The 13306-nt window shown below is 48.9% G+C and overlaps 1 protein-coding gene across 2 annotated transcripts in view; it reads right to left on the bottom strand.

Moving 5' to 3' along the window:
- Positions 1-2458: 2458 nt before the first annotated feature.
- pxdn (peroxidasin) overlaps positions 2459-13306 on the bottom strand; it is a 39191-nt gene continuing 28343 nt past the window's right edge. For both annotated transcript variants that reach the window (XM_087832827.1, XM_087832828.1), the window contains 9 exons: positions 12937-13094; positions 9593-10599; positions 8922-9418; positions 8712-8846; positions 8414-8622; positions 7211-7322; positions 5583-5715; positions 5197-5310; positions 2459-4535 (listed from right to left, as the gene is read on the bottom strand). In XM_087832827.1, the coding sequence (XP_087688953.1) occupies positions 4410-4535; positions 5197-5310; positions 5583-5715; positions 7211-7322; positions 8414-8622; positions 8712-8846; positions 8922-9418; positions 9593-10599; positions 12937-13094 (2491 nt within the window). In that variant the 3' untranslated portion in view covers positions 2459-4409. The remainder of the gene's footprint in view (positions 4536-5196; positions 5311-5582; positions 5716-7210; positions 7323-8413; positions 8623-8711; positions 8847-8921; positions 9419-9592; positions 10600-12936; positions 13095-13306) is intronic.

Raw genomic sequence — 13306 nt, 5'->3', positions numbered from 1 at the left:
CTGGGTGGGAGATGATGCTCACATTTGGAGAGTCACACCAATAAACCGAACTCAGCTCAGCTCCACTTTCAGCCCTTTATGAGCTTATTGGTGCGACCCTCCACAACAGTCCCAGTTTTTCATGTGGCTGTTGGGACAAAGGATTGCTGGGTCCGCTCTGGAGCGTCTGCAGCAGATATCTCAGCCAAGACTTCCTGTTTTGTCTGCTGGTCACAGTTTCCAAAAGCAGATTGATTTCAAAGAGTGAAATGCACTTCAGCAGTTAGAAAAGGACAAATGAAAAACTGATGGTCATCGATGATTCTGAGATTAGACCAGGTGGGGACTACACTAAAGGGTTAACTACTGTTAGCCCCAAATCTACTGACAGGTTTCATTTTATATGCAGATGACAGTTTAACCTCAGCAGGAAGTTTATGTGAGGACAGATCTGCAGAGTTCCTGTTCCACGTGAGAGTCATGGTCAAGATGAATTTCAAAAAGTTCCTAAAAGGCTAAATATTCACAGGTATGGACGGAGGTGGGAATCACCATACATCCCACGATACGATATTATCACAATACTTAACGCACGATACGATATTATTGCAATTTTTTAAAATATTTTGCGATATTCAGATTCTGTACATAAAGGTAAACTTTATCAATATTCATTTTCTCTAATATCAAAGTCTCACACTCAGTCTTTCTCTCATTTCAGTTTGATTGTTGACAAACTGAACGGTTTGTATTACAGTCTAGTCCAACTTAACTGAATCAACCATCTGGTACAATTATAGCTATTCTGAACTATGCAGTTTATGAAAACTATGCAGCCCCTTCAGCAACTGAAGAATTTGAAAGGAAATTAAAACAAAATATAATTTTACATTAAATAAAGTAAAGTTTTAAACTTCATTAAAATAAAACATGTCTTAAATTAAAATAAGTAAACTGTCATGTTTATTGCTGCCAAAAACAAGTTAAACACATTTGGACAGTGAAGGAATGTCAGGATTCTTGCTCAGAAAAAGGATCAACATGCTCTGAAGTCAGAGCACAAAAACCTTTTTGTAACAAAATATCGATTTCTGCTGTCCCTGTATCCATACATTATTAGCAAACAAAATATCACCATGCTACACAGTATCCATTTTTTCCCCGCCCCTAGTATGGACGGAGGTGGACTCACCGTACTGATAGTCGACGTCTGCAGACACATCGTCTCGTCCTGGGATAGGTTTCAGCCCCACCAAGGATAAGTGGGATGGATGGGTCTAAAACTGTAATGGGACCCATCCAGTCATGACTGACTGACCAACTAACAAACCAAACAGGAAGTGCAGGAACTTGAGAGTAATTAGAGTCAAATGCAAACTTGTAGGCTCTGTAGTTTGGACCTGATCAAGTATCTGCTTTAAACCAGAACACTAAAGCAGACGAGTCATGTTCAGTGAAACAAGTCATTTTGTGATGAGCAAATAAAAAAGTCCTCTCATTAATGACGAGCTGACAAAGAACAGGCACCAACATGTGACTGTAACTCAAATGTGGCTTTTTTATTTATTATTACTGTTGAGAGGCATACATTACAGTGCAAACCATTCTTTGGCAAAGGTACAATACAACTGTCATGACAGGCACGAGGTTGTCCACGATGACCGCTGGTTAGGACAGTGTAGGTAACACATGTTCTGCAGGGCAGCGCGCTCCACTGACACTGGGAACCTTTTCAAGGGGAAATAAAAAAGAGGGACCCACAAATACACACATTTATCAACACACACAGACGGTAACGCAAAGCGCTCACAGAGCTTCGGGACGCGAGCCAAAGCTCGTAGCTGTGAGCGAGACGTGGGGACACGAACAGTAACATGGTGCTGCAGGAGGAGGAGACACCACTGTAAACACAGTTCGTCCAGTATGAGGTGATACTGTTTACCAGTGTGACTGTGGGCGCTCTTTACTGTCACCGATCAGCCCCTCAGCTCGCAGGATGTTACCACTGAAGAAGAAAACACAGGAAAGGAAAACCGCACACGCTCCGACACAATCGCAGGAAAAACAGGAAGACGAGATCGGGAATTGTGTTACACGGAGCGAGTCAGTGCACGGAGAGTACGCGGAGTACAGTACGTGTGAAAGGCAGTAAATCGGTCTGACAAACAGCCCCCCCCGACCCTGAGCGCCCCTCCCCCAACATCACTTCCTCTCTCATATGGCTTCAATTATGAAGGAATGAGGGTCAGAGGCCCACGCCACACATGCTCGGCTACATGGCGTCATCCTCCATATCTCAGAGCATTCCTAACCTATATAAACACCCAACGGGGGGGGGCATGAACAAAAACTGGAAGAGCGAGGAGGGGGGGCTGCTGGACAAAGGAATGCAAGCGTGTCCTTGGACAGAGCTGCTCGCAGTCCTCGAACGCTGTCGTCGGCGCCAGCGGAGCCTCAGGCTGTGCCCCCCCCACCCACCCCCCCACTTTATTCTTTTAAACTGGATCTAAACAACTTTTAGACAAACTGTCCATAAATACACAAACTGGCAGCAATATTTCTGCTACTTATTAGAGCACCGAGTCTGTTATGGACAGCAGCCAGCTTTCATTTCAGCTGTTCATCGTTAGTCACCCTCAGTGTTACTTTTAAATGTGCAGCTTTATAGCTGTAATCATGAGAAAGTTTCTCTGTTTTACATATCAGGGCAAAATAAAGTCTGTAAAATGAGGTAAATACGACCTGGAATAAGCGACACATTAATTCATCATGCAGACGGCGTGTATGCGAGTTCACCGGAAGTGACGGTTTCCTGTGTGACGTCTCAGTCGGTCTCTCCACTGTGAGGTTTCAGCATCTTTGGAGTTCATGGTCCAGCTGTTAGGTTGGTGGACAAACATCTGCCCTCTGTTCAGCTTCCAAACGACCCACGCTTGTCTTCTTCTGCTTGTCGTGACCTTTAACCTTTCACATGCTAGCTGCGTTTGAGCCGGAACTCTTGGGTCTGACCTCACGGTGAGTTTTCTAGGACGTCCACTCCTGTGAAGATCCAGACCTGCAAACTGACACAGCTCCTGCTTTTATAGAGGCGCTGATGATGATGATGATGATTAATCAATGCATCTGATTGGCAGCTCCTCGCTGACTCCTGCAGAAGCATTAAGGGTGACTCGGTTTTTCACATTGTTTCTGCATTTTGCATTAGCGTCTGCAGAATAGATGATAACAGGTTGTGTTAACCTCATTTAGACACCTGATAAGAATCGAATTGTTTATATTTGATATTAGCGACACGACTGTGGCTGCGTTTCTGCAGGTGAGCAACGTTTCAGCTGCTTAATAAACAGACGCTGGTTTGTTTGGCTTTTGTGCTAAAACTTGTTCAGATCCAGTCAAATATTAGTTTCATTGAAATTACTGAGCTCATCTTCCCACGACTGCAGAAGCACCGGTCCGAACATGAGCAGGTCAAAGTGAGAATACTGAACCAGGACAACATTCAGACATAAAATCATACTTTTGGCTTTAAAACACTGAGGAAAATACTGGAAGAAAGTCCGCAGCACGTGAACACAGTGGTACAAACAGGGTTTCTTTCAAAGGCGCCGGAGCGAGAGCCGGCCGAGCGTGCGGCACACACGGCGAGGGAGTCGTCAGTGGACCGACGAGCAGATCAGTAGACATTTGTTTTGCATTACAAACATTTTTGTAGGGCTTCACATTTTCTTCATATGCAACAATTTATACAAGAAGGGAAAAGAAGAGAATAACATGATAAAAAGCACCGCGGGTTAAAGATGCAGGAACTCTACTCATAAGTACAACAGTCGTCTCAACTGTGACGTAGCGTTAAGGACATACTGAGTGTATATAGGCTGCTTTGCATATACGACAAAATACTTTGAAGGTTTAGTGATTAAACTGGGATAAAATCGGGGGTAGCACCAGTTTTCGGCATCTCTAACCTGAGAATATTGTGTGAGACAAGAAATGGCGACCGCCTTTCCATCTACTTCCCTGTCCTGCGATTTATCGTCGAGCGGGAGGAGCAGGACGGCAAACGGCGGCTGGTCGCGGCTCTTCAGGAGCCTCGGTGCAGGGAGGAAGGAGAGGCCGGCCCGTCTCACGCCCGCTCGTCCGCTCATCCATCCGGCGGGTCAGAAATAAATCCACGTAGTGACAGCGGCTCGTCGCCAGAGGATTTCAAAGCGAGCCTGGCGCCGCTGGGTGCAACAAACAGGAAACAAAATAAAATCCGTCCCCGGGTCGAAGAAAACGAAAAACTGAGACGAGGCTGTTGGGTCTGTCGAGGTCATTGGCGGCGGTGGAGCCGCGCGATTTCACGAGTCTCGTGTCCTCTCCATGCGTCTGATTGCGAGCGTGTGACGTTCAGACGCCAGAGGGCGTGTTTGCGGGGGTCCTGAGGGTCGTTACGGGCGGCGGGCGGCCGCCGTCGGCTGCTCGAGGCACACCGGGCAGCAGCTGCCTTTTAGCTTGACGGGCCGTTTGCACTCGGTCGCTGGGCAGGACTCCACGAAGCAGGTCACCTGGGCGTCCTGTCGGGAAAACACAACAAGGGCGACAAGTCAAGACGTCGTTACATCGTTACGTGTGAGATCTGAGGCCAAAAACACCAAAACAGGAAAGAAAACTTAAACTGTTAAATAAGAAGTGACATCATGTAGCTCAGGTGCTCAACAGCCAATCACACGGCTGCAGACCAGGGCAGGTAGACATGATCACGTTCAAACCCAGGTTTGATTTTGGGTTCTGTGTGTTTGCTTGTGACAATAACACTGACACCATGTGACTCAGACGGTCGCTCCGCCTCCTGCGCCAGGACCACCTGACCTGGGACTGACCTGCCCGTCATGCAGGATCACGACCCTGCTTGGATTCACAGTTTGCTGTGTCGTCGTGCGTGACGACCACAGGCTGCTGTCTGCTTCTGCCTGCCGAGCTCAATTACTGCAAACATCCCTCTGAATGCAGAGAGGTGTGGAAGAGGAGAGCAAAAGATGGCAACACAGCGGCGTGGAGGCGAGGCCTGCAGGAGGTGGGAAGGTCTGGCATCGGAGCGCCATCGCCAGCAGCAACACAGTCAGACACGAAAACTGAACATAGACGAGACGCTTCCAGACTCTCAGAAACATTTAAACGGCGTCTGACAGAGGACGTGTTCACGTGTTAACCCACAGCCCCGCCCGCTACACTCACTCTGCATTCACATGTGGCGCATGGGTCCTTTTTCCACCGCTCGCCGTCCGCTCGCTCGCGGCCTTCGCTGTCAGTGCAGTCAGTGGTGCTCAAACGGGCTTCAAGTCTTTTAATCTGCAGAAACATGAGAACGACACATTTTAAAAGTCAGACACACACCTCACCTCCCCAAACACACTGACACCTGCAGCTGACCAGAGGGCGGAGCCAGCACACCGACCTCGGCACGCCGACCCCTTCTTGAGGAATTAACTGCTCTGAGCAGCGAGACATGGCAACGTTTTTAAGACGGTTAGAAGTTTCAGACACTTTGATCACAAACGTCACAATCTGGATTTAAAGGACAAAGAACAGCTGCAAACATCTGTCTGTGGATGCAGACACACCTGCTTCCGTAAGCTGGTGATGGTCTTCTGCATGTCGGAGACAAAATCCTGGAAGTCGTTGATGGAGGGCTCAGTGCTCTTCCTGGAAGTCGCAGAGACATTTCCCAGACTGCCCGGGGTTTCCTCCACTGAGCTGCACACACACACAGACTGAAGATGTTAACAGTTAACAGTTTATAGGACAAAGATGCACAAATGAGTGTTTTACTTATTCTACACCTCAAATATCTGTTATCGAGTTGTTGTCAGGACAGCATTCCTCGCCACATCGCAGGTCACCTGACTCACACATCTGTAAGTGTATGTCGCAGGTTTCTGAGGCCTACAAGTGTTTTTATTTTTGCTGTAAAACAAGAATTTTCTGGCCTAAAAACTGATGCCAGACCTTCCCACGCTGCAGGAACGCTGTGAGATTACACAGGGGGCAGCAGTGAGTCAGCTATGTTCAAACTTTACAGCACATATAAACATGTTTACAGTAGGGCTGCCACAAACGATTATTTTGATAGTCGACTAGTCAGATCATCATCCATTGGACGTAAAACGTACAGCTTATTGCACCAGCAGCATCTGCTCTTATATAACTATCATTAGCTTACAGCTTTAAGTGTTTCAGGTATGTGCTAACTAAAAATAAAGACAAGATGATAGTTTATTAAACTTTAATGAAATTTGCAGATTGTTTCGGTGAAGTTTAATAAACTCCTTGCTATCTAAAATATAACAGGACACCGGAGTAAATTCTCGAGCATCTCACACTTCTGATAATCAGCTGTCTGCTTGACGTTTATTCAGCTGTGTAAAAACTATAACTTTAATCTCAGCCAAACCGATTTACTCAGGAACAAATAAAATACTAAAAAAAAGCCAAACAATAACATTTTTAAGGTATCTAAGTGACTTATATATCATGTTTAACCTGAGTAGGGAAAGACGGCGGTGGGTTTGCCGGGAGTCCGGTGTTCTCACGGCTCTAGTTAGCCTAGCCCCCGGCTAGCTATCGAGCTAGTGGCTAACAGACGTCTCCGAAAACGTCGGAGCGCTTTTGAAAATATGTGGTGTCTTGATAAACTGAGCAAATATTTGAGGTTTACACAGCTACATTCTCGCCTGAAAATATATTAAATATTTATTTTGTGACCCAGAAAGAATAATAAGAGTAATATTAAAACTAACTAGCTGCCGCCATTGTTGGAAACTGAGCTGGGCCGCGCTATGAATTCTGGGACGCAGCTTCTTCTTCTTCGGGGTTTAACGGCAGCTGGCATCCTTGTACATGCAGTGCTGCCATCTTCTGTTTCAGTCCGTTATTACACTCTTAAATCCTACTACTTATTCCTGCGTCTTTTGGGATCTTACAAAGCTTCAAACGACGCGTCGACTATTAAATCAGTCGTCGACGATTTTGATAGTCGACGTAATCGTGACTAGTCGACTAATCGTGGCAGCCCTAGTTTACAGCCTGATACACAAACTGGTTGGTCTCCATGGATACTTCCTAAAGGTTTGCATGATTAGGGGCGTGGCCTGCTAGCTGTCTGCTGGACTCAGGTAACCAGAGTCCCTGAACTGGACCTCTGGACGACGTCTGTGCTGTTGGAGCAGTTGAAGTTTACAGGTGTTGTTACCTGTTCTCCTGGGAGCTGCTGGCAGGTTTGTACTCTTTGTAGCTGTGCTCGGCTGACCGGCGTCCCCTGAAGTGGTACGACAGGGCGTTGAACTGGCCCTTAGTTCTGCAGTCTGGTGGGTTAAACACAACACACTGAAAATCAGTAGAAGAAGAAAACAGAGTCGCTGAGGCCGACAGGAGCGTTTATGACCTGACTGCAGTGCTTTCAGGCTGAAGTGTTGGAATCAACCACAGGAGCACACGGTACCCTCATCTCTTAGCGCGAGTCGTTTAAATCTTCTCTGACGTGCTTCGTCTTGCACTCTATCGGCTCCTTTAGACTCTGCTGTGCAGACGACTCACCCATTTATCCAGCTGTGAGGGAGACGGCCGCGACCCCCCTAACGATCCTGCTTTTGTCATCCTGGAGGATGAAAACTGACAAACCCGTCTCCACTGTCACAGTGACGCAGCTTCCAGGTTTACGCGCCGCGTCTTTATGTAAACGCTCAAATCTCAGCTGCGGTTGATTCACAGACTGCGTGTAGAAGACGAGAACAACAACACTTCCTCTCTCGTGCCGACACAAACATGAACACACACGTGTCTGTTAGCACACGCAGTTATAAAGCTGCACAGGATGTTCTCTGTTTATAGTTTCTGCTCTGCTCGTGTAGTCAGAGAGCAGACTCATCACCAGCGTCTGCTTAAAGAAGAAAACATGTTTCCATCCTGTGATTGAACTCCTGACTAAACCTTTACATCACTGAGATCTCTCCCACCACAGTAAAAGCCTCTTTTTAATAATGGAGGTTTGTTTTCATGCACCAGTATAAATAATAAACTGGGATCAGATTTGTGCAACGAATTCACACTACAGACCAAAAATAAACTTTAAAGGTTGAAGCAGAGACGGCGACCTCTGTGACCTCAGAGCCACTTTGTCTCAGCGAAGATCAGAAAAACAACCAAACATCGTCCTGAAAGCTCCTCTCGCCCTCACAGGTCTGCAGGCTGCAGGGCTCCTCGCTGCAGCTGTTCAACACATCTGGGAAACACTCGAATGCTAATATTCAACCAGTGATTTATTCAAGCTTAAAGTAAATGTTTGTGTTTTGAAAACAACAAGCGTCTGCTGAGGTTTCCTGGTCGTCGTGATCTGAGCTGTCAGTAAACTGCAGAATAAACCGAGCGAGCTGATGCGGCGTCTGCTGACTCTCACCTTCGCAGCAGTCCTGCCACATGCGCAGGTCGATCTGAGGGACGTCGTCACAGCTGACGTAGCCGTGAGGCAGCTCGGCCACCCTGAACACGTCGCGCTGTACGCGCGTGATGTTGTCGCCGTTATCGCACAGCACCCGGGCGAGGGACGCCTGCTTCAGCTGGGTCAGCTGGGCAGGCGTGAACACGCCGGGGTTCTCGTACCAGAACCTGAACACGACAGGAAGGAGAGAAATAGCATTCATCTGTTGCGGTCACGTGACGCTCGGTGACAGTTCGGTACTGAAAGGTTAACCTACCTGTCGCCGTCACGCACGCGTTTGAACTGAGTGGCGAGGAGACACATGAGGGTGGGGCCCAGCCTGCTGCCGGGGACCAGATCTTCAGCCATGAGGGCGGGGAACAGGTCGATGTTCAGCGGCGTGCCGTACAGCCTGCAACACGAGGAAACAGAAACACGCTGAGCTCATAACTTAACTCACACTGAGCCTGTCTGAGGCCACGCCCACCTCTGCAGCTTCTCTCTGACCAACGGATTCTTAATCTCGTTCTTCAGGTCATCAAAGCTCCGAGCAGACGTCAGGTTACAGAAGGTCCTGTAGTCGTTATACGGCGGGATGCCGTGGTCCCTCCCTCGCTGTATATTCATGGCGGCCAGGTCCAGAGCCACGGCGTGGGCCATGGAGAACAGCCGCTCCGTCAGCTCGGTGTTCAGAAGCTGCGTGGTGACGCGCATTTTACCGGCGACGCCGAAGAGCCCGCGAAGCAGCGGGTCGATGCCGCCCTCGTTCACGATGCGGAACGGCGAGAAGAAGGCCCGGTGCAGCGAGATGTGGCCCTGCGGGATCGGCTGGAAGTCCTCGTCTAACCTGTACAGGATCGGGTTGATGAGGGTGTGGCCAAAGCGGAACGCGGCGGTGGCAAAGGCGTTGAAGACGCCGGCGTTCACGTTGGGGTCGTAGCCCCCGTACGGCCCCATCATCTTCACGCCGACCTCGCCTAAGATCTGAGAGAAGAGGAGGGTTAGTCTGCTGTGACATCATCAGCGTTTCATTGGCTTCGTGCAACTTTTACATTAAACAGCTGAATGACGTGAGCCCCTCCCCCTCTCTGCGTCCCGGGCTGTCACACTCATCCTCTGCTCACCTGATGATCAGCTGAGCAGCGCGGGCGCCGTTACCTTGGGCAGCCAGTGGCTGTAGGTGATGTGCTGCATCTGGGCGCCGACGATCTTCCGGGCCTCGTGGTAGATGGTGTCCCCGTCCCAGTGGGGGTTCAGCCTCAGCAGCTCTGTAGCGATGCGGTTGTGCTCCCTGAACCACGCGGTGTGCATGGCGGTCAAACCCAGCTGCTCGTTGGCTCGGTGGTCTCCGGCGAGGAAGCACGGGATGGGACTCTCGTTCTCGTCCCTCATGCACTCGGTTGGCGGCCCGCTGGCGAACGGCAGGAGCGGCTTGCCCGTCCGCTGTATGATGCCCTGCCGCAGGAGACCCCTCTGGCTCGCCAAGTCGCGGACTTCCTCCGATTCGTGCCGCGAGCTGCCGTAGACGTTGGAGGCGTCGATGTAGGAGGTCAGCTGGTTGATTTGCTCTCTCGGGTAAACGCTGTTCATCAGCAGAGACGTCATCCCGCTGCCGCACACCGGGCTGGACCGGACGAAGAACATGCAGCGGGCGCCGCTCCGCAGCTGCCGCTGGTCGTTGGGCGGGAACTGGATGGGGAAGCAGGGCGGGTCGTTGGTGCACACCTGAGCGCACAGCTGGCCGTCGGAGAACCGGGACTGGCTCAGAGCCGCCACCGTGGAGTCCAGGTCGTGGTCCAGGAACTGACCCCACTGCATCAGCATGTGCGTGTAGCGGTCGTCGGGGGTGATGGTCTCCGATCCGATCATGGTGGTGGACACCAGCCGCGGCAGCGGCAGCTTGTAGCCATTATGGACGCGGTCGGTGGCGCCTCGCGGAAGGTTGAAGCCGTTGTCGTAGACGGACTTCAGCAGCCGCTCGAAGGCGGTGAGCGAGGCGCCCCACATCGGGTGCTGCAGGTTGTTGCAGGTGCCGTCGTGGCTGCGGTACTTCTGGTGGAAACAGATGTCCGAGCAGTTGTTGATGCGGCGGTGGGCCGTGCAGCCGGACAGGTTGGCGATCATTTCCAGGAAGCGGGGGGACACCAGGTCGTTGTAGCGAAACGCTGCGGAAAGGAAACACACGCTTAGACGTCCGTCACAGAGTAATCACAGCAGCCCGGCTATTACACTTGGCCCCGCCCCCTCTGTTAACGCCAACACCTCCCAAACCAAAGCCTAAGATGGCACGGTGGATATGGCCATTTTCTATATACAGTCTATCACTCCCAGCTTCAGCCCACAGCGCCTCCTGGAGACGCCGCGGGTTAGAGACCTGCTCACATCCATCAGGTAATCCACAGGATCAGGCCCCTCCCACAGAGGCCACAGGGCGCCCTCCATCAGCTATGAGAGCACAGCACATTCAGATGTGTTAGCAGTGCAGCGTTGCACTTGACAGCAAGTATCAAGCGTGTGTGAGGTGAGACTTCCTCTGTGAACGTTCCCACACATCACTGCTGCGTGTTTGTTTACGGGGAGTTCAAAGGAGAGTGTGGGAGCCGGTGTTTCCCTCCACATCTGACCCACGTTCAACTGAACCACCACTCACAACCACCAGCACTTTATAGCCTCTGCAGAAATTATCCTCATATCTCACTGATCTTAACTGCACTACTGTATAGCTCTGTGTAAATAATCATTCTGAACATACGATAGTTTTTAATCCTACAACTGTAACATCCTATAACCTGCATAGTTCACATTTCTGTATAGTTTTTATTTCACATTTATATCCTGTTCACAGCCTGTACATACACCTATATACCTATACATACTAGTTATAGAATATTCATAACATACTTCATACGTGTACATTATAACATACCATAATAGACCCATTTCTGTAATATACTTACATATCTATATTATTGCTAATATATATATTGTAATTAGGGATGCAACGATACCAATTTTTTCAAACCGATACGATACCGATACTTGAATCTGAGTACTTGCCGATACTTCTACCACACACACACACACACACACACACACACACAATTAATTGGAAGACAGGTTTTATTTTATTCTCTGCCGATAAAAAATAAAATTGTAATAAAAATGACCACAAAAAAAATTTCAAGTGAAAAATAAGCACTTCTGTTAAATTATTGCCTAGCTACAGCAGCCTCCAGTTTCTCTTTTTTTTATCTGGAGCTGCCAGTCTCACTCGCCTAACCCTGTGCCTGTTTAGCGCGGGATGTCCCCCTAGTGGCCAATCTAAAAAACTACAACAGAAATGACAAGCCACCCTCTGATTAATGAAATAAGTTGGTATCGGTTCATGGTATCGGTTAACATTTACGAGTATGAGTACACACACATTTTACAGTATCGGCCCCGATACCCGATACCAGTATCGGTATCGGTGCATCCCTAATTGTAATATATCTATATCACTAAAGCACTTCTGGATGGATGCAAACTGCATTTCGTTGCCCTGTACCTGTGCATGTGCAATGACAATAAAGTTGAATTCTATTCGAATTCTATTCACGGACGTTTGTTCAGTCAAACTCGCCGTCTGCTGTTTCCCTGTGAACCTGAAACTGTCACTATTGGTCTCACTACATTTACACCACATGAGGCGTCAACTACACCCAGCCTTTGTTATCATTTCAAGGATGAAAATATCCCAAAGTGAAAAAAATGTAAGAGCAAAAACAGGAAGTGAAAATCATAAATAAATAATCATAAATAATAAAACATAATCTGGCAAAGAGAAAACTGCAGATTTATGAGGGAAACACTGACACATTTCAATATGACAAAAAAATGAACAAAACTTTTTAGAAGAACTTGCAGATTCAGGAGAATTAAAGCCAGAAATTTAATTTCAAACTAAGAAAAACTCGACTTCCCGTCACTCTGATGGTGAAATGTAGATCAGCTGCGGCTCGTCGAGCACGGACGGCGAACGCTTCGATCGCGTCTCATATTCATATCTCAGAGCTCGCGTGCGTTCTGTTCACACCCAGCATTTGACCTTCGTGCTGTTAAAATTAACGCCCCAGAACAACGACTGCTTCATGAGCCACGAACTAAAACACCCCCCCCACATGCTTTTGCACATAAACATCCAAATCCCCCCGTGCTCCCCCCACACGCAGGTATAATTGACCCAGTGTGAACACAAACCACGTAGGTGAGGCGCTGCGACCAAGCGAGGACTAATGAAAGTGTTTACGGCAGCGAGAGATTCATAGACAGAATTAAATCTAAACCACAAGACTCCACTCAGGACACTGTGTGGAAGCTGTTTACTGAACAGCAGCTTCATTCTGTCTGAAACTGCACATGTGCCCAAAATATCAGCACAGCAGAGATGACCAATCAGTTTAAACCGATCAGCGAGCGCGCTCAGTGTTCACGAGGGTGTGAGGCAGCGTGTCGAGTCTCACCGGTGCCGTTGGTGTCCACCATGAGACCCTGGTTGACGTGGTTCTGGATGAGCAGCAGCGTCTGCTCGAAGATCTCTCCGGCCCGCGCCTGCTCCACGGTGTAGGGGTCCCGCGGGTACCGGAAGAGAGCCAGCAACTCCCCGGGGGTGCGAGGCTGACTGCAGGGCGAGGGGGGAGAGGGAACAATAAATATGACAGATCACAGAGACAAGGACAGGTTAAACAAAAGCAGGAGGAAAGATCGTTCCAGTCTTTCGGGATTTTCCGTTAGAGCTCGAGGGCTAGAACATCAGGCGGGAATTTCTCCGGTTGGAGAGTTTAAACATGCAGCAGCGTCTGCGTCACTGCGCAGCCGAGTCGCCGCCATCAT

Source organism: Neolamprologus brichardi, chromosome 19 (genome assembly GCF_056152115.1).
Source record: "Neolamprologus brichardi isolate AB-2024 chromosome 19, ASM5615211v1, whole genome shotgun sequence".
NCBI lineage: Eukaryota > Metazoa > Chordata > Actinopteri > Cichliformes > Cichlidae > Neolamprologus > Neolamprologus brichardi.
Note: the sequence above shows the minus strand (reverse complement) of the source record. Positions and strands in the feature narration are given on the sequence as shown.